At 63.0% G+C, this 20,619-nt stretch overlaps 1 protein-coding gene across 5 annotated transcripts in view; it reads left to right on the forward strand.

The window, feature by feature from the left end:
* NAV1 (neuron navigator 1) overlaps positions 1-16,499 on the forward strand; it is a 275,511-nt gene extending 259,012 nt beyond the window's left edge. For all 5 annotated transcript variants that reach the window (XM_074977505.1, XM_074977506.1, XM_074977504.1 and 2 more), the window contains 13 exons: positions 442-638; positions 1,018-1,183; positions 1,640-1,814; positions 2,222-2,313; positions 2,428-2,523; positions 3,152-3,311; positions 3,698-3,933; positions 4,767-4,921; positions 5,196-5,267; positions 6,311-6,507; positions 8,242-8,360; positions 8,696-8,893; positions 9,701-16,499. In XM_074977505.1, coding sequence (XP_074833606.1) covers positions 442-638; positions 1,018-1,183; positions 1,640-1,814; positions 2,222-2,313; positions 2,428-2,523; positions 3,152-3,311; positions 3,698-3,933; positions 4,767-4,921; positions 5,196-5,267; positions 6,311-6,507; positions 8,242-8,360; positions 8,696-8,893; positions 9,701-9,796 — 1,959 coding nt within the window. In that variant the 3' untranslated portion in view covers positions 9,797-16,499. The remainder of the gene's footprint in view (positions 1-441; positions 639-1,017; positions 1,184-1,639; positions 1,815-2,221; positions 2,314-2,427; positions 2,524-3,151; positions 3,312-3,697; positions 3,934-4,766; positions 4,922-5,195; positions 5,268-6,310; positions 6,508-8,241; positions 8,361-8,695; positions 8,894-9,700) is intronic.
* Positions 16,500-20,619: the final 4,120 nt, after the last annotated feature.

Here is a 20,619-nt window from a genome sequence, read left to right on the forward strand (position 1 = left end):
TGGCATGGGGCAAGGGGAAATGACTCTTGCCTTCTGCCCAGGCAAAGGGCTGCATCGGACACCCTGTCAGTCTCCTCCAGGGTCGGCTCCTCCGCCGCAGCCCCCATTCAGCAGTTCCCGCTCTTGCAGGCGGGGCAGGGCAGGCTGTGAGTTCACCCCCCACGAGGAACGTTGTGAGAGAGGAGGAAACGGCAGAGTCCAGCTGGTCCCATGTGCGCTTGCGGTCGTGGCAGAGCCGCCAGGCGGGCTCCCCAAGGGGGCTGGCGCAGCAGCGGAAGGGGAGCCGATCCCAAGGCAAAGCGCTCCCTGCGAGCGCCTGGGGAGTTCGTTGCAGACCTGAGAGTGGGCTGCTGGTGGAGCTGGGGCCAGCGAGGGGCATGTCTGGGGGCAGAGCTGGCGTGGTCCGGGGTTAACCCTTGGTGCCCTGCTTGTGTCCTGCAGCTCCGGAGCTCCTTCAACAAGGCCTTCAGCATCAAAAAGGGCCCCAAGTCGGCCTCCTCCTACTCGGACATTGAGGAGATTGCCACCCCCGACTCCTCAGCCCCGTCCTCCCCCAAGCTGCAGCACGGCTCCACGGAGACCGCCTCGCCCTCCATAAAGTCCTCCAACTCCTCCTCCGTGGGCATCGATGCCGCTGAGTAAGAGCCGCCCTCGGGGTGGGGCTGGCGCAGGGGTGTGCCTGGGGCCCCCCAGCTCTGGGAACCCGGGGCGGCTGCGTGGACTCCTGCCGGGGACGGGCCCCTGTACGCTCACATTCCTTTGCCGGGCCCTGGTGGGCACCCTGCCCCTTCCCTTCCTGTTGCAGTACGGCTGGCACCCAGCCCTGGCTGTGGGTTGGGTTCATGGTCCTCAGCCAGCACGACTGCGTCGGCGCATCGGCATCGCCTGGCCCGGCTGCCGCTCAGCTGCCCCCAAAAGCATCGCTCGCGCCCTGCAGCATCCCTGGGTCGCGGCTCATGTCCGTGCCCCCAGGGGAGTGCCGTGAGCGGCGGCCTACGGGTGCCTTCCCCGACACAGGCTTTTCCCGGCCAACGAGGAGGAGGAAGAGCCGGAGAAGAAGGAGGTGTCGGAGCTGCGCTCGGAGCTGTGGGAGAAGGAGATGAAACTGACGGACATCCGGCTGGAGGCTCTGAACTCTGCCCACCAGCTGGACCAGCTCCGGGAGACCATGCACAACATGCAGGTGTGGGTGCCCGCACGGAGGGGCCTGGCTGCCTCTCCTGGCCAGTCCCAGCCCTCTTCCCTAGGGGGGCCACCCCTCCATCTGCGCTGAAGGTGTGCACATGGCACGCTCGGTCTGGCCCGTCGCCTTTGGTGGGTGTGGGGCTGCGCTCTGCCCAGAGGCCCGGCAGGACTCCTGGCTGGAGCCTGCGGAGATGCGCCATTCATCTCCGTATCTGCAGAACGGAGCACGGCCGTCCACAGCCATGTGTGCAGCGCACGTACCGGCGGAGTTGCGGGGCTCTCTTCGTGGCGTTTGGGCTCAGGGACTCCGCAGCACAGGGTGGGGAGAGCCGAGAGCCCCTCTGGCCCAGCCGTGGGCCTGTTTTCCCAGCACTGGGTGTCCTTGGGAGTCAGGGCTTCCAGACCTGGGTCCGAGGCCACAGGCTGTGCTCTGTAATCCCCGTCTTCTCCGTAGCTGGAGGTGGATCTCCTGAAGGCCGAGAACGACCGGCTTAAGGTGGCCCCAGGACCGTCGGCAGTGCCAGGCTCAGTTCCCGGGCACGTCCGCAGCACGTCGGCTGCCTCGTCCCCACGGCGCTCGCTGGGCCTCGCCCTCGCTCACTCCTTCAGCCCCAGCTTGGCAGATGCAGGTACCAAGGAGCAGGGGCATTGGGAATGGGACTTCTCCACAGCGAGGAGACAGCACCTACTGCAGCCCAGAACGCGACCCTCCACTGGGCAGGCTCGGTTCCCCAGGTCCTGCTGTGGACACGGTCAGCCTGTGCCCCACAGAGCCTGGGAGAAGCCCCGTAGGCGAAGGGCTGATGTGTAGGGAAACTGATCTCCTTTGCTGGGGTGGTCTCTGGGATCTGTCCCCAGCCGGCTGCTGGGCACCAGGGAGAAGGGACCAGCCGCTGCCTTGCTGCAGACAGAGGGAGTCGTACCTGTCTGGCTCAGGCCAGATAGCTCACAGCAGCGGCAGCAGCCGTGCCAGCTGGGGCCTGCTGGGGCCGGCTTCCTGCAGCGGGCAGGGCTGACTCAGCCACTCCCTCCCCAGACCTGTCGCCAATGGATGCGGTCGGCGCCCAGAGGGACGAGGTGACGCTGCGGATTGTGGTACGGGTGCCGGCCCAGCACATCATCAAAGGGGTAAGGACTGGGGCCGCGCCGGGGCGAGCTCAGGACCCCGTGCGTGGCCAGCGCCGGTGGGGCGGCGAGAAGGCTTGTCCCACCCACGCTTACGCCTTGGCCTTTGGCTTTCAGGACTTAAAGCAGCAGGAATTTTTCCTGGGCTGCAGCAAGGTGAGCGGGAAGGTGGATTGGAAGACGCTGGATGAAGTCGTCTGCCAGGTGTTCAAGGTACAGACATCCCAAGGGCCCCGCCTGCCCCTCTCCCTGGGGCTCCGCGCTCTGCGGTGCCAGCCAGCTGGGCTTTGCGCCCTGCCGGGTCACAGGACCACAGCTCTGCTCTTGCTGCTCCTAGCCAGGGCCAAAAGCAGAGACTTGGCTACTGGCCCCGTGCTGGAGAGGTGGAAGTCGGGGGTGATGCTTAGGCAGTGCTGGCTCTTTGCGCATGTCCCCTCCTGGGGGTGCCTCGCAGCCCTGCCCAGAAGGGACCGTTCTGCCCAGGCAGTTGGCGGGGGCATCTCTCTCGGGCTGCGTTCCCAGCCCACACAGAAAGCGCCTGCCACGGCTCCGCTGGTGCCCTGGCCCCTCCGTGTCTCCGAGCTAAGCCCTGGCCAGTGGCACCCAAAACTTGTTGCAAGAGCTGCCCGAGGCCAGCACAGGCCCCCAGCAGCTCTGCCCCCTTGGGGGGACCTGCCCGTGCTGAAGGGGAATCTCACACTGGCTCAGCAGGGTGCTGCGGAGTGGGACCTGCCAGAGGGGCCAGGCGGGGAGGCTGGGGGCGGCCCAGGGGCTGTGCTCAGGATGGAGAGGCACCAGCCAGTCAGGAAGTTGAGCGCCGGTGCTACCCCTCTCTGCCCAGGACTACATCACCAAGATGGACCCTGCCTCCACGCTGGGGCTGAGCACCGAGTCCCTGCACGGCTACAGCATCAGCCACGTCAAGAGAGTTCTGGACGCGGAGCCCCCCGAGCTGCCCCCCTGCCGGAGGGGCGTGACCAGCATCGCTGTGATCCTCAAAGGTCAGTACGGGCGGAGGGGGCCAGCTCCCCGCGGCAGCATCTGCTGTGTGCCCAGCGTCCCCAGCTCTGCACAGCCAGGGATCTGGAGAGGGGAGGGGGGACTGGGCTGGGCACTGGGCCCTATCTCTTCCCTGGGAGCCGGCCCTGCCACGTTCCTGGCTCGGGCTCCAGAAGCCATGTGTGGAAGGGCCGGTCTGGCCACAGCAGGGCTGCTTGCAGGGCCTGGGAGGGAGGCTGCTGGGGGAGCCGTCTGCCAGGAGGGGCCCTGCAAGTGGGGAGCCGGGGGCTCACGCCAGCTGCAGGGGGAGAGTTGAGCTCTAGCAGAGCTGGGGGGTCCCCGTGGAAGGGCCACGGCTGGTGGCTCTGATGCCTCCTGCCCCTCCCAGGCCTGAAGGAGAAGTGTGTGGACAGCCTGGTGTTCGAGACGCTCATCCCCAAGCCTATGATGCAGCACTACATCAGCCTCCTGCTCAAGCACCGGCGCCTCATCCTCTCGGGGCCCAGCGGCACAGGCAAGACCTACCTAACCAACCGGCTGGCCGAGTACCTGGTGGAGCGCTCGGGCCGCGAGGTGACCGAGGGCATCGTCAACACCTTCAACATGCACCAGCAGTCGTGCAAGGTACTGGGCTCCCGGATGGCGGGCTGGGCCCCTGAAGCCCTGCTGCATGAGTGCCAGCACGGCTTGGGAATGCCACGCCCGGCCGTCCCAGCGCTGGGCTCCCCACCGCCGCTCTGCCAGTGCCGCTCAGCCCCGACCCGCAGCCCCAACCCACAGCCCCCACTGCCAGTGCCCCTAAGCTCCCTGCCGTCCCAGCGCTGGGCTCCCCACCGCCGCTCTGCCAGTGCCGCTCAGCCCCGACCCGCAGCCCCAACCCACAGCCCCCACTGCCAGTGCCCCTAAGCTCCCTGCCGTCCCAGCGCTGGGCTCCCCACTGCTGCTCTGCCAGTGCCGCTCAGCCCCAACCCGCAGCCCCCACTGCCTGTGCCCCTAAGCTCCCTGCCGTCCCAGCGCTGGGCTCCCCCACCGCTGCTCTGCTGGTGCCCCTCAGTCCCGACCCGCAGCCCCCATGGCCACTCTGCTGGTGCCCCGCAGCCCCCTGCTGTCCTAGCCCTGGGCTCCCCCACCACCGCTCTGCCAGTGCCCCGCAGCCCCCACTGCTGCTCTGCCAGTGCCCCTCGGCCCCCTGCCGTCCCAGCACTGGGCTCCCCACTGCTCCTCTGCCAGTGCTGCTCAGCCCCAACCCGCAGCCCCCACTGCCGGTGCCCCTCAGCCCCAACCCGCAGCCCCCTGCTGTCCTAGCCCTGGGCTCCCCCACCGCTGCTCTGCCGGTGCCCCTCAGTCCCGACCCGCAGCCCCCTGCTGTCCCAGCCTTGGGGCCCCCCCAAGCTGCTCGACCAACCCCGCTCCCTCCCTGCTGCGACGGGCGATTCACTCTGGCTGTTCCCTTCCAGGACCTGCAGCTGTATCTCTCCAACCTGGCCAACCAGATCGACCGGGAGACGGGTATCGGGGACGTGCCGTTGGTCATCCTCCTCGATGACCTGAGCGAGGCTGGGTCCATCAGCGAGCTTGTCAATGGAGCGCTCACCTGCAAGTACCACAAATGGTAGGAGCCCCGCTCTGTGTGCCGGCGCTGCCCACGGACCCTGCTGCATCCCGGGCCCAGCACCCCACCTGCATGCCTGGCGAATCTCCTGGGGCCGGCTTCTGAGCCCCTCTCCCGCCAGGCGGGCAGCAGGCGAATCTCCCCTCCCATGTGCAGGGGACAAGGCGACCAGTCCCCCTTCCTCCCCCTGGTGCCCGTCCTGAGGGGCCGTGTCAGCCCCAAAGCTGACAGCTGTCATGCCGCTGCACGTGGCCTTGTCTGTCTCTCCCCTCAGCCCCTACATCATCGGGACGACCAACCAGCCCGTGAAGATGAGCCCGAATCACGGCCTGCACCTCAGCTTCAGGTACTGGGGAGCTTGGGGCCTGTGTGGGGATGAGAGTCACCCAGCCAGCCCTCACGGAGCAGCTGGCTGTGCAGGCTTCCTGGGCCCTGACCCCTCCACCCTTGCTGGTGCTACCACTGTGGAGGCCCAGCCTGGCTTCAGGGGGCTGCTGCACCAGGGAGGGAGCTGTGACTTGTGTTGAGGCTGTGGCAAAGGCCCAATCCTGCTCCTGCTGCCAGGGGAGCAGAGCCCCATGGACGTCTGCAGAGCACTCTGGGTGTGCACTGGAAGGTCGTGGTTTAGCACCTGCGGGGTGTGCATGGGGGTGGGGCTGTAACACAGGAAAGGGCTCCAGGAAACTCTGGGGGGACAGTGCCCTGAGATGTGCAGGGCTGGGGGGCCCAGTGCACTGGGGATGCTGCAGCTGGTTCCTGGGGCACAGGGGTTGATGCCTGAGGCCAGTGCACTGGGGATGCTGGAGCTGGTTCCTGGGGTGCAGGGCGCAGGGGCTGATGCCTGGGGCCAGTGCACTGGGGATGCTGGAGCTGGTTCCTGGGGTGCAGGGCGCAGGGGCTGATGCCTGGGGCCAGTGCACTGGGGATGCTGGAGCTGGTTCCTGGGGCGCAGGGGTTGATGCCTGAGGCCAGTGCACTGGGGATGCTGGAGCTGGTTCCTGGGGTGCAGGGCGCAGGGGCTGATGCCTGGGGCCAGTGCACTGGGGATGCTGCAGCTGGTTCCTGGGGTGCAGGGGCTGATGCCTGGGGCCAGTGCACTGGGGATGCTGCAGCTGGTTCCTGGGGTGCAGGGGCTGATGCCTGGGGCCAGTGCACTGGGGATGCTGGAGCTGGTTCCTGGGGTGCAGGGGCTGATGCCTGGGGCCAGTGCACTGGGGATGCTGGAGCTGGTTCCTGGGGTGCAGGGCGCAGGGGCTGATGCTTGGGGGGCCCAGTGCACTGGGGATGCTGGTTCCTGGGGGGAGGAGAGCATGTGCTGCATGAGGAGGTGTTTGGGGGGCCTGTTGTGCCAGGAGGTGCTGCGCTGAGCCCTCCCCGCCCCCCTCTCAGGATGCTGACTTTCTCGAACAACGTGGAGCCAGCCAACGGCTTCTTGGTCCGCTACCTGCGCCGGAAGCTGCTCGAGTCGGACAGCGACATCAACGCCAACCGGGTGGAGCTGCTGCGGGTGCTGGACTGGGTGCCCAAGCTCTGGTACCACCTGCACACCTTCCTGGAGAAGCACAGCACCTCCGACTTCCTCATCGGTGAGCAGCCGGCAGGGCCCGGCTGGCGGCGACCGCAGCGCAGCTCCATGGTGCCCAGGGGTTGGCCGTGTTTCCCCAACGAGCCGTTCCTTTGCCAATGCCCCAAAGGGGAGGAGCCTGCAGGAGGGGGTGGGGCTAAATGCTTTGCGTCTTCTAGCCTCCACTCATCCGCCATAGGTTTGCCGTGGGCAGCCAATCACTGAGCTGGAAATGAAACCAAGCCGTCCCCTTGCACTTGTCTGATTGGCTAAGGTCCCACAGCACAGCAGGAAGTACCGCCTTCAGAATGAGGGGTGAGGGAGAACCCAGGAGCTCCACCCCCCAGGAGGTGGGCGGGGCCTCAGAGCCCAGCTGGGATGAGTAGTACCAAGGTGCTGAAGTGTGCGTCTTTGGACCTTGTGGGCCGTGTTTTCCTGGAGAAACAGCCTTTTTCCCTCCAAAGCCACTGCCGAGCATGGCCTCTCCTAGCGCCGGTCTTACCAAAATGGTTACCAAAACCAGCTATTGAACATCATCCGTAAGAGCAGCCACAGCCAGTCAGACCAAAGCTCCATCCAGCCCGGTGTCCTGTCGGCCAACAGTGGCCAACACTAGGTGCCCCAGAGGGAATGAACGGAACAGGTACCGATCCATCTCCTGCCCCCGACAAACACCTTGCCTTACCCGGCCTGGCTGAGAGCCACTGAGGGACCTACCCTCCATGGATCTGTCTAGCTCTTTTAAGCCTTCCCAGCCTCCTTTGGCGAGGAGTTCCACAGGTTGGCTCTGTGCTGTGAAGAACAACTTCCTTGTGTTTGTTTTAAACCTGCTGCCCATTAACTTCACTGCTAAATTATCAAACCCGGTTACTGAAACTCCTCGTCACCTGAAACCAGCGTGGGGCGTGACCCCACGTGCCCCAGGCCCACTTGTCAAGCAGGACTTTGAGAAAGACATGGATTGTTTAAAAGTGCTGGGAGATGTCGAAGGACTCGGGGGAACGGCTCCCCTGCAGCCTGGAATGACCCCGGTTTGTGGGCGGGGTAGTTTTTCTGCTGTTCTCCTGCCGGCCGTCCAGGGTGCTTACTGGGGAGGGGGATCTGGTCCCCTGCCCTGGGTGCCCAAGGGCCTTTTTCTCCATCAGCACCCCACCCCAGAGGTGGCTGCAGTTCAGCCCACATCTCTGTGGCTTGGAACGCCCTTGGGAAGAAGGGTCCCAATTCTGGGGGGCAGGTTGTTGTTGTTGGGGAGCATTCCCAGTGCCGCTGTCCCATCCTCCCCACCCCCCGTGGGTCCTGCCCCAGAACTAGCAAGGGCAAACAGCTTGGGGAGAGTCCATCCCATGCACAGGGGCAGACTGGCCCTTTGGCCAGGGCGTAAAATAAATTTTGTTCTGAGCACAGAGGCGTAAATGTGCCCCACCAGAGAACCACACGCTGCCCTCTCTGATTGACTGGGGGCGCTCTGCTGATCAGCTGGGTGACCCCCAAATGCTCAGCTTACAGGGAACCCCAGGCTGGGACAATCTGTCTTCCCTCACGGCCCCGCTGCAGTTAGGTGGCGGCTGGGGCTGGTCCCAGTCCTTGGTGGAGGGCAGGTGTCCTGGGCTGGGAGCCGCGCCTGGGGAAGCAGGGCTGAGACGATGTCCGGGAGGGGCTGTGCCAGCTGGGGAGGCGCGGGGCAGGCCCTAGAGGCAAACCCGGTGGGGCAGGGGTGCTTGTGTCTGCTCTGCTCACTGGTCTCTCCCGCCGGCAGGTCCCTGCTTCTTCCTGTCCTGTCCCATCGGCATTGAGGAGTTCCGCACCTGGTTCATCGACCTGTGGAATAACTCCATCATCCCCTACCTGCAGGAGGGGGCGAAGGACGGGATAAAGGTACCCAGCCAAAACCTCTGACCAGGCGCAGGGCCCTAAGCTGTGCTCAGCGGAGTGGGCCGGAGCCGCATTCCCCCCACGGCCAGGAGAACGTCTCCGTCCAGCTCTGTTGAGGGTGCTGCAGGGGGGAGTGGGGGCACCCTCAGAGCCCTGCGTAGGAAGGCTGCCTTGTCTCTGCCTGAGCTAGCCTGACCGTCCAGGCCTCAGCCTCACGAGCCACCAGTGGGACTGAGGCCGCTGCCTCCCTGGGGGCGCTGGGCCCACGACCCCGTGAACATTGAGCTCTGCGCCCCCTCCCTCCCAGCCTCTCACTCAGCCTCTGGGCTCCCTGGCAGGTGCACGGCCAGAAGGCAGCCTGGGAAGATCCTGTGGAGTGGGTCCGGGACACCCTCCCCTGGCCGTCGGCGCAGCAGGACCAGTCAAAGCTGTACCACCTGCCCCCGCCCAGCGTGGGGCCCCACACCACCGCCTCGCCCCCAGAGGAGCGCACTGTCAAAGACACCACGCCCAGCTCCTTGGACTCCGACCCGCTGGTACGGGCTGCACCCAGGCGGCTGACGCGAGCGGGGGGCTCCCAGCCTGTGGGATGGAGCATCAGAGGCAGTGGGGGCAGGGTGGGGGGAGCCGCAGAGGGGGCTGGGGGGAGGGTTTTTGGGGCGTCCCAGGGCCAGCTGGCTGCCCAGGGCTGTGTCTGTCTGTGCACCATGCCGGAGCCGCCCACTGCTGGGTTTCTCCAGCTCCCCACAGACGGGTTCCATAGAGGGCCGCCTAGGGACCAGGCCAGTCCCCCCCAAGGAACGCCCGGCCGAGGGGCCCACGGGAAGCAGGCGGGTGCCTGCTTGGTCCCCACACAGGCAGCCTTCAGATGCCCCACCGGCACCTCAGACGGAGAAGAGTCTCTCACCCCTTGGCCCCTGCCCAGGCCCCTCCTGCCTTGGCTTAAGGCCGTGATTTTCAGTGCGGATGTACAACATCCTCCTCCCACTCAGGCATGTTTGTCGCCGGCCGCGGGGCCAGCCAGGTACTGGCTGTCAGGAGAGACTGCACAGGCCACCCTTTGGTGACTGGTGTGTGCCCCTGACCCGAGGGATCCCTGCGACAACCTGGGCACCCCCAGCCTCCTCTGCTCGCTAGCACCAAGCGGTCCCGGGCTCACAGCGGGGGAGTTTGGGGTGAGGACTCAGTGGGTGGGAGGGGGGCACTGGCAGAGTGGAATAGCCATGGGGCAGGCTTGGAAGTTCACCTGCAGGAGGAAAGGGTGGCCTGGGCTGGCTGAGGGGCACAGGGGGGCAGTGGACGTGCCTGGCTGAGCTGCTCTCGGTGCCTTGCCCCATGCACAGATGGCCATGCTGCTGAAGCTCCAGGAAGCAGCCAACTACATTGAGTCTCCGGACCGAGAAACTATGGTGGATCCCAACCTGCAGCCAACGCTGTGAGGCTGCAGCGCCCCAGGGAGGGAAGCTCCCCGCCCTCGGCCACCAGCGTCCCTGCCGCCTGGTTTTGCTTCCTGTTTGGCCTCCCTGCAGTGCATGGCCGGGGCTGGAAAGCAGCAGGACACAGGGCCCTGGCACATCCCCTTTGGGCCCGGGGGCAGCAGGGCTGAGCCCCCGAGAGAGCACGAGGCACCTGTCTCCCAGCCTGACTCTGGTGGTAGGAGAATCCTTGTTTCTGTTCTTGGTTTTTCTGTCTCTGTTGCAAACTCGTGGGGGTTGGAGTCCAGCTGTAGCCTGGGCGGAGTCTGGGCACCACTTCGGGCAGGGTGGGGCGCCCCCCCCCCGGAACAAGAGGATTTTTTTTAATGACCCAATCTGCGGGGCAAAGAGAAGAACGAATTCCCGAAGCAAGCGGCTGAGTCCTCTGTGCCGCCAGCCCCCAGCACCACCTCCCGCGCCGGCCGCCCACCAAGTCCAGCCTGGGAAGAGGCAGCCGTGGACTCGGAGCTGTCTTGGAACATTCCTTATTTAATCTGCATGACCCTCCTTTGAGCCAGGACTTCCCAATAAACCCAGCTTTGGTTATATTGTTTTCCCTACCCTTCCCCCCCTTTGATTTGGACAAAGTTCAGCTCTTCTTTGGTCCCAGTTCTCTTCTCTCCGGGCCGGGCCGGGCCAAGCCATCCAGTCCTTTTTCAGGCCAGGGGCTCACTTGTTTTGCAGCTGTTGCTTTCTTCTCACCCCTCATCCCCCGAGTCACCTCAGTGACGACACTGGTGCTGACTGGACGCTGTCCAGTAACCACACGCCTCTCCGCGGCTCCGGGCGGCCTGGCGCTCACTCCCGCCTCCCACCTGCAAACACCCATCTTCCATAAGCACAAGGCGCCCGCAGGTGCGTCCAGCCCTGGCCAGGGAGCTAAGCCGGTGCCTCTGTGACCCCCGTAGCTGCTGCGCCGTCCAACCCTGCCCACACTGCTGGCAGCTCGAGTGCGAGGGGGAAGCCGGAGCCCCTGTGGATCCAGCAGCGGGCGAGCGCGTGGCAGGGGAGGCCCTACTCCTGACGTGCCTCCAGGCGGGCTTAGCTCCTTGGTGCTGTGGCTGGCGTGCAGATCTGAGAGGTGGTAGGTGGCTTGTAGCTGGGGGGTGGGCAGTGCGTGGGCCTCCTTCCTCCATGCACAGCAGCTCAGCATCAGCCACCTCTCCCCCTGCAAGCACCTGTCCTGGTTCACTCAGGCATATCAGCTGTGCTGTCATCTCCTGGAGCTGGAAGGGACCTCAAGGGGCCATCGAGTCCAGTCCCTGCCCCCTGGCCAGGACCCATCACCAGGCGCTGGCCCATGGTTTTTTACTCTAACCTGCCCCAGGCCCTTGAGAGCTGCCTCAAGGATCGAGCTCACAGCCAGGGATGACAAGGCCAGTGCTCTAACCGTTGAGCATTGGCTTAGGCCCAGCCATGGCGCAGGGTCAGTGGCGCTGGTGGTATGTTACCTGGCAGGGGTCTGCTCCACGTGGCTTTGGATGGCCCCAGCTTGTCTCTTTTGTGCCTGCCCTTCTGCACACCAGCAGGCCCCGAGCCTGCCCTGCAGAGCCTCCCTGGCCTTGCAGCCGAAGGAGGTGTTCCTGGCGTGGGCGCTGAGCGCCTGCCCCAACCCCCACCCCGCCCCCAGGTCGTGCATCCCCAGCGCCTGTGCTGAGTGAGAGACACCCAGTATTGAGTGGGTGGCTGTAGCTGGCGGTCTTGGATCCTGGCCCTAGGTGACCACGACACACACAGCCTGGAGCCTGGCGGGGTTTTCCTGCGGGGAGCTCAGCCTGAGCTGCAGGCAAAGGCACATCCCTTCGCCGCTGCAGGAAACTGCCCTGCTTCATGCTGCTGATTGACTCTGTGCTGCCGTCCCCACCCCCCGCTGTGACCCCCAAGCCAAGACCTGCAGGAGGAATACGCAATTGTACAGCTGGGGGAGGGGCGACCATGGTGCTGTAACGCTGCCTTATTACCTCTGGGGCCAGGGCGCCTGCAGTGTATGAGCCAAGGGCACCTGCCCCATTGGGTACGTGGCTGCCACCGGGGGAAGGGAGAGCAGGTGACTTTAACCCCGTCTCTGCTAGTGCCTGTGGTGCTCCTGGCCTGCAGAAATGTTGCACTGGTGTACGTTCAGGTCGGCCCTGGCCTGCACCTCTCTGGCGGGCGGGGAGGAACTTGGCTTCTCGCTGGGGGGTGCTGAGTCCAGCTGGGGCCCACCCCGGAGCATGGCCTGCTCTGTGACGTAGAGGGGACCAGCAATGCGTCCTGGCCTCTGCCCCTCCTCCCCAGCTGCACTGCACTCAGATTTGATGTGGCGGCTGCATCTCACGAGTGTCTGTAACCAGGCAGCTCTAGGCCAGGCCCCAAAGCTGCCCAGGTTCCTGCTACCAGCCTGGCTTCAGAGAACCTCACCCAGGGAGTCCTGCCGCCAGCCAGGGCTGGGGGTTGGCTGAGATAGAGACACCCCCTTGTGTTGTCAAGGCTCTGGGAGATGGCGACTCTGCTCTGCCCCATGTGCCCATGGCCGTGGCAACCCACAAGTCGGGCTGCAGGCAGACTTCCGGCCCTGTGGCCCTCCAGCGGGTACCACCCCTAGCCAGAGCTGCTGCTTCAGCCTGGTGTCTTCACACTTGTGATCCCCCAGCCCGGCCTGGCCTCCCAGCTGCACGTGCTGTCGCAGGCACGGGGCCCTGGGCTGGGCGGTGGTTACAGGCACGCGCTGGTGAACACCGCACGAGTGCAGAAGAGCACTAGTGCTGACGTGGGCTCTCCCCAGCCTCCAGCTGGTGATGGGGGGGCTGGGGGCGGCAGAGGTGGGGCCTAGCCCTAGTGGTTTCTGTAGCCCTGACATCTTGGGGGGGTAGGCGGAGAGGGTGCTGGCTGGATGGGCAGCACCACACCAGGGTGAAGGCTGCTGGGTGGTTGCAGCTAGAGCGCGATCCAGGCCCCCTGCCACCCTCAGTCGAGAGGGGCTGACCCACAAGTGGCCAAGGTTCTGCCTTCCTGGGCCGCTTGCTGTCGGGGACCTGCAGATCTAAGGCGCTTGCTTTGTGCTCGGTGTCACTTCCACCCTGGCACAGTACCCGGGAGTTGGGGGGCTGCCTGTGCAGGGCTGGGAGTGAGGAGTCGGGGCAGAGGGTTGGCTGTAGCCGGTTCCTTGGGCTGGTTTAATGTTCATAGAGCCCAGGGGCTGCACGGGGCTCTGGCTGCTCTGTGGCCTGGAGCTCTCCCTCTCGCAGCCCGGCTCATGGGCTGGGCCCAGCCAGCGAGGGGCAGATCAGGGCAGTCACGCTGGGCTGTCGCCGCGTTGCTTTATGCCCACGGCGGGGGTCAAAGGACAGGGGTGGTGGCCAAGGCTCTTAGCGATGTAGGTCAAATCCGTGGGGCCAGAGCTGGAGAAAGACTGGATGGAGCACCCCAGGCCTGGCCCCTGGGCTCTGCTCTCCTGGGCCTCACTCGAGGTACCCAGGGCTTCAGGGATTCCAGCAAAGGCGCTGCCCCCCTGCCCCAGGGCGGCTGCTCCAGCCTGATCCATCTTGCTGCTCAAAACTCCATTGTCTCAACCCCAGAATCCCTCCTCTCCCTGGGGAGTGGGGCCATTGCAGGCAATGAAAAGGGACCCGCTCTGGTTCAGCTGCCATGTAACAACATCAGCGACACTTTATCTCAGTTCTTCCCCATCCCCTTCGTGGCTCCAGCTCCGTTCTCAAGGTCGCTGCTCGTCTCTCAGCCCCCCGGCTTTGGTATCAATGCTGACCTTGTAGAAGCAGCCCCAGAGCCCCTGTGTGCTGTGCAACCTCTGCGAGGCCAAGGCCGAGTGCCTGAGCCCTATCGGTCAAAGAAAAATCCTTGGCATCTTTCTGGCAAAGATGTGCCCCCACAGCCCAAGGCTGACACCTCTCCTCTACCTCTTCCCCACCAAAGTTTGGGTTCGTGGCTGGAATGGACAGCTGGGCTCTGTCGCCAAGGGAGCTGTCATATTCCAGGCCCAGGATGTCTGGGGCTGTGATGTAGCTTTGGCCCTGTGCGATTTCCAGTGGCTGGGTAGTTCATCCCCCAGTGGAGCCCTGTGGCTTCTGTTCCAGGGAGAGATCGGTTATTTTTTTTTTTTTTTCTCACCCCACTCAGCACTGGGGGCAGCTGCTGGAAGTTGCATTCCAACTTGGTGGCTTCTCTTTTCAGGGACCTGTGTGCACAGGTGCTCAGCGGCTGCCACGCCCCAGGGCCACCTGCCTGCGCCAGCCAGGACCCTCCAAGGGCAGAGGTGCTTTCCCCCTCGTTCCATTGGGAGTGAGGCATGGGGCTCTTTCAGAGGAATAGCGGCCTAGGCCTTAATTTCTCACACACACCCCTCTCCTGGGCCAGCCGTCCCTGTCCCTGCAGCTCCCTGGCTGGCTACGGACCGTTCGGGTGGCTGGCATCAGCTGCTTTCTGAAGGCCCGGGGCCCTGGCATGTGGGTTTGTGCCAGCTGCTGTGTGCATCCCACCCACTCTGAGCAAGGAGCCTAGAGGCAGTGTCTTAAACCAGCCAGCAACGCGGCAAGCTGCCAGGCAGGGATGGCTTCTCTGCCAAAGCGCCCCTGCTGGGCGAGCCCCGGTCCGTGTCTCTGGTCTGGCTTGCCGCGGCCCGGCTGCAGCGGTGCAATGGTGCCCTCTGAGCCGGGCACCTTGCAGAGCATCTGTCCACCGCCTGGGGCGCCACGCTGGGGCTGCTCTGCTTTGCCTGCTCTGTTCCCGCTGTGGGGTAAGGCCGTACTGTAAATAGCGCTGTCCCTGGCCGGGGCCTGGCCCCAACGTCTGTCCCTTTTTGTACTTGGTGTGAATAGCTGTGCCGTGCGCACTCGTGTTTCTGATTGTAGGAGACACCTGCCCAGCAATCGCTAGAGGGCAGGAGCAAGGAGGCGGGGCGGACAGGAGCCCTGCCCATCACACTGGGGTTCCCACACCTGCCCCCTTGCCTTAGCCAATGCGCATTTGCTCAATGCTGCACCAAGGGGGTTCCCAAGGCTGGAAGGGGCAGCAGAGGGGCTGGGCTGGCTGCCAGGCCTGGGCTGCAGGTGGACTGGGCCCCTGTCTCGCTGGCTCCTGCTGAGCCCTTAAAAGGAGCCTAAGGCCATATCCTCTCTGCTCGCTCCATAGAACAGCAGCTGGGCCCCCAGTCCAGGTGCATCCCTATGAGCCTCGAGAGCCCCAGCTGGGTTCTTGCCAGGGGCCAGGTGCTAGGGATGGCTGGGTGGGGACGGGTCAGGGCCACTGCAGGCCTGAGCTGAGCCTCTCCGGGGAAGATTTTCACAAACCAGTCTCATGCCCAGTGTCAGCGGCTGGCAGAGACGCTGCTGCCTTTAACGGTGTTACTCCCAATTAACCCCCGCATGAGAGGGGATGGGCCCAGGGGGGTTCCAGTGAGCTGGGGCCGGGGGCATTGGACCCAGCAGGCTATGGTCTGTGCAATGGCCTCAGCCAGGAGGGGCTCAGCTGGTGCAGGGTGCATGGGCACTTCCGTGGAGCTCTGCCGGCTGACCCCAGCTGAGGCTCAGGCCCTGTCTCAGGACAGGGCAGGCGCGAGAGGACAGCTAGGAGAGCACGAACCCCTTGGGGCCCAATGCTCCAGCCCTGCTGAGGGGCACCGGGCTGGCAGCTGCCTTTAGCAAATGCTGCAGGGTAGGGGCAGGGGCAGAGGGGTGGAAATATGGGGCCAGCCTTTGGTGTGTCCTCACTTCAGCCCCTGATTTGCCAAAAAAGAAAAGGGGGGGGGCAAACTGTGAACTCCATCCTCAGTCCCTGCGCAAGCCAGAGGGAGAAGGGGGCTGGTTCCTCACAGCTCCGTGGGGAGCATTGGTGCTAAGTTAACCAGGGCCTTGCTGGACGGCTGGCAGGCGGCTGAGAGTTGCACTAACTCATCTAACCATTGGCCGGCCTCCTGTCCTTTCGCTGTCTCCCCTGCCAGCCGCTGAGCAGCCTTTCCTTCTGCGCTCCCCCACCCAGCAACCAGGGTGGCACAGCGGGGGCTGAATTTCGGATTCCGCCAAAATCTCATCGCTCTGGCCCCATTAGCGACTGCTGCCGGGTGGCCCAAACCTTAGGCGATTAGCTTCTTTTCTATTAAAAACAAAGCAACCTTTTTTTTATTGAATAAAAACCTGAACTGGATGAAACCGTGTTTTAGATGAGCTGTGTAATTGATGAGGTTCTGTGTTTCTTAATGCATGGTGGTCCTTCCGAGGGGGTTTTATAGCACTTTTTAAATTTCTCTTAAGATTTTGGTCCAAATTTCTACTGTTCTCTCTTTTTCCTCTCTCGCTCCTGGCTTTCTTTGCTCCCTCCTTTCCTTCTCCGAGAGATTCTTTGTAGACTTGCTCCATTTTATACCTGATGTAGACCCAACAAAAAAACCACGAGTCAGCCATTGCACATAGCTGCGGAAACAATCATGGGACACCAACAGGAGCTGGACTGTTTCCAAGATGAATTGTTTTTACTTAAGTTTTAAAGTTAATAAAAAAAAAGAAGCAGCCAGGATTAGGCTTTAAAAATAATGACAATAAAAATAAAGACTTAGAGCAAAATGCAACCTTCCACCTACTCAGCTCTTGCTGCCCGAGCTGGTTCCACCACAGGGCGTGTCTCCGTCTGGGGACATCTGTCTAACCCCTTGGCATTTCAATAAAGCTATCTCCTGTACGCACTGGTTGTTGCGCCTATGTGACGGGCGAGGGGGGTGGGCTGCCTCTAAGCCTCGCCCCATGCTGCAGACCCTGGACCTGAGGGAGAGGCTTCACACATGACCCCCGCCCCCAGCAAAAGCCCTTCACTCCCATTGGCAGGTGTGTGGCCAATAGGAGCTGTGAGGTTTTGCTGGGCGGGTGGGGGAGAGCCACTATCAAAAGATGGGATGCTGGGCTGGCAGGACCCTTGGTCTGACCCTGTATGGCCGTTCCTAGGCTGGGGCTGCCTCTTTCCCCAGGTGCGAGTAACAGCATCTCTGCCCCTCCCCCTTGAAACACCTGCTTGGCATCCACAGGCCAGAGGCTGGAGCTAAGCCCCTAAAGCTGCTTCCACTGCCCTCCCCTCCACGTTGGGTTGCCCCCCACCGCTGCAGCCTTCCCTCCTGCCTGGGAGTCCAGCAGGAGCAAAGTGCGGGGGTGTCAGGGCTGAGCAGCTGTGGGACTGGGGGGAGAATTAACTCCAGGGCAGAATGTGGGGAGAGAGCTGCAGCAGAGGCTAACACCCCCCAGCTCAGTGCATGTGGTCAACACCATTGGTCATCCACACAGCCAGCTGGACAGGGCCGAGCCCCGACTCCCAGGCCAGCCCAAGCTGTCCACGCTGGTGCGTGAGAAACGGTGGGTTTTTCTTTCTCGCTCTTGGGCATCTGGGGGCTGTGACAGGAGCGTGGCTCCCGTGGTTGGCAGCCCTGCCATAGGACCAAAAAACCACTGCTTGGTACTGTCCCTGGGCCCCCAGTCCCACGCCTAAGTGTGTCCCTCAGGCCACCGACAAAGGGTGCATAGATGGGGGGCGGGCATATGCCTAGAAGTTGAGTCCTGTGCTAGATGGCTTGCTGTTTTGGGGACCAGGTTGCCCCCTTGTAGCTAGACCCACTACCAAAGTTACAAGCCCAGCACCATGCAAGCGAGGGGTGACTCCCCGTGTGTTCCATCTGGGGGATCCTGGGTTCGCAGACTGCTAATGCTGCCCCACATGATGGTGTGTGGGCCTGGGCATGTCACAGTGTCCCTACACAGGTGCCCTAGTTGCGCCCCCCGCCGGCCAGGGGAGCTCTGCAGCAGGTGCTGTTAATTGCTTCTGGTGTAATTCTGCAGCCGTTCAGCCAATTGCGATTCCTGGTTTGGTGACTTTTCCATCATTACGTCGGGTGACCCCAAGCGCCCATGTGGCTGGGATGCTGCCACCTGTGGCACATATATCGTGGCCCAAGTGTCCAGGCTTCCTGTCCTCAACGCTCCGTGGGGAGAGTGGAAGCGCCCCATGCCAGAGGCACGTAAGCAGCCCTCTGGCTTGTCCAGGCGGGGTGGGAGTTTTCACACGTGCTAGACAAGCACTAGCCCTTCAGGAAAGGTCTGGCCAATCCCTGCCCCAGTCAGTAAATCAGGGGCTCGCAATCTTCCTAGGACTCCACCTTCAGGAGTCGGGTTTGTCTGGCACACCCCAGCGACTGGGCTATGAACTCCAACCTAAAAACACCAGTCTCAGCACTGAAAGGGCGCTACTTTCTCCTATTCGCCTGCGCTCCTAAACCAGTGGGCCTGTGAGCATTGCGCACGCTCAGCATACGGACAACTCGCTGTACAGGATTTTCACTCACACTGACCACACTGCTAGTGTTCAGGTAGGCTGGTGTAAACCAAGGCAGAGCTAGCTGGACTGAGGTGCTCCTGGGAAGCCCTCTAGGACTCACTGCGTTAAAGTAACAAGACGTCCTCTGGCATCTTAGAGACTAAGATATTTTAGAACATGAGCGTTCGTGGGCAAAGGCCCGCTTTGTCAGATGCCCAATCAAGAGGAGGGCCAGAGTTGACAAGATCAGTTCAGTCAGGGAGGATGTGGCCCACTTCCAGCAGCTGATCGGGAGGTGTGAACACCAAGAGCAGAGAAACTGCTTTTGTAATTGACCAGCCACTCCCCGTCTCTGTTCGGTCCTTGGCTGATGGTGTCAAATTTGCACCTGAACTGCAGCTCTGCAGGTTCTCTTTGCAGTCTGGTTTTGAAGTTCGTTTTGTGTTGCAGGATGGCTACTTTTAACTCTGTTACTGAGTGGCCAGGGGGACCGGCCTGCAACAAAAACCCATGGTCACCCTTGGCCCTAAAACATTTCTAATACAGTGTGCGCCAAGCTCCATGACATCACCTACAAACACAGCACAGACATAAAAGTAGCATAACCAGCTGCAGTTTTCATTAGACACTGCGTGTGGCCCACCTGGCACGAGATTTGGTGCACACTTATTACAGAAATGGTTTTATACTTAGTGTAACATCCCAGGGCTGTCCTGGTGTTTTGGGGTCTGCAGAGAGAACGGGACAAATACAGCCCAATCCTGGTTATCGGGAGTGGGGAGGTCTGGGCCAGGCTCCTGCAGGGCAAAGAGGATGTCTGTAGTGTGTGGGGGCTTCTTGTGAGAGGCAGGTTTGGAGTGAGCCCCTGCAGCTGTCCGGACACACAGGAGACGCCTGAGGAGGTGCTGATTGTTCCTAGGGCTCAGGGAAAGGCCTGCAGGTAGGGAGCAGGCTGTGTGCTGGAGCAGACCTTCATGCAACTCACAGCGGTAAGGAACTCGCTCAAAGGCGGTAAGGAACTCGTCCATGTCCCCTGGGTCCTGACACTGGGCCAGCACACGCGTCTCCAAGTGACTGGCCACCCCGATCCGTCTGGCCCTCTCCCCACTTACTGCAGCTGGGGCCTCTTGGCGTCTCGCCTCTGCCATGCAGTGCTCATCCCTGGACCAGAATTGGGGGCAGAGGGTGGGCCTGGGCTCCTGGCCAGCCCTGGGGAAGGTGGCGTGAAGCCCCTGCTGGAAGGGGCTAAGGGCAAAGTAAAGCCCAGCGAGAAGAGGGCAGAGCAGCGGGGGTCAGAGCGCTCTGGTAGAGATGCTGGGCTGCCACGCACTGAGCTGTGCACCCCACAAGGGTGATCTGGCCGGACAGCCAAGTCACTAGAAGCGGCAGAGTGTGGCAGAGCCGTAGCGGCGCCCAGCAGGAGGTACTAGAGCACTGGCAGTGTCCAGCCACTCAAGTGGGTCCCAAATTTGTCGGCCTCACACCCCCGCACCACTTTTGTTTTCTGAGAAACCCTCACATCCCCCCACCTGTTCTTTACCATCACCCAACCCCCCCACCAACAGTGCAATTCACAGTTTAAAATAAACACGGGAACTTCATATGAAAAGTTATTTCAGATTAAAAATAAGCACAAATAGGTTGTCTTGACCCCTTGCAAGTGCCTGGTTCAGCCCCAGGTGGCCAGGTGCTTGAGCCCCACACCAGCCGCCTGCCTGAGCTGATCAAGCCCTGTGACACTGGGGCCAGCCACCTGCCCACCTGTCATCCGCTGGGGCCAGCCACCGCCAGATGCCAGGGCCCCATGTCTCCGAGGCCAGCTGCTCAGCTGCCAGCTGCCCAAGCTGCGTGGGCCAGCCACCCACCCCAGCCCCATGCTGATGGGGCCAGCTGCCCACCCACCCACGAGCTGCTTGGGCCCCACACTGGTGGAGCCAGCCACCCACCTGCCCAAGCCCCACACTGCCAGGGCCAGCCGCCTGTTTGCCAACCCAAGCCCCACAAGCTGGCCGCCTGAGCCCCGCTAGCCACGAGACACCCACCCGAGTCCCTCCCCTCCCCCAAAGCCAGGCGCCACCAACCCCCCGCTCTTAACCCATGTCCAGCCTGCTCCCCTGAGCCAGGCACTCCCAGGCCCCGTCTAACCCCATCACCTCCCCTAACTCACATGCACTCCCCTCTGCAGGAGGCCGCTAGCTCCATGTGGGCCTTCGCCGGCTGCCTGCTTTTTGTAATTGATGTTCCAGCTCACCCACGGGAAATGGCTGGGGCTGAGCGCCAGAAGCAAAGGCCGGCTCTTTCTTCAGGTGGGAGGGGCTGAAGTGGGGGGGCGGGGTTGCCTTATGCCCTGCCTGGAATTTGTTCATGCTCCCCCAGGGGGACATGCCCCCCCACCAGTTTGGGAAACCGTCAGTGACTCAGCCCCGCAACACATACAAAACAGGCATGTTTGCCTCCTTGGGCACCTCCTCCCCATAGGGACCCTGGCAATGCTGATGGCC

Source organism: Carettochelys insculpta, chromosome 26 (assembly GCF_033958435.1).
Source record: "Carettochelys insculpta isolate YL-2023 chromosome 26, ASM3395843v1, whole genome shotgun sequence".
Lineage (NCBI taxonomy): Eukaryota > Metazoa > Chordata > Testudines > Carettochelyidae > Carettochelys > Carettochelys insculpta.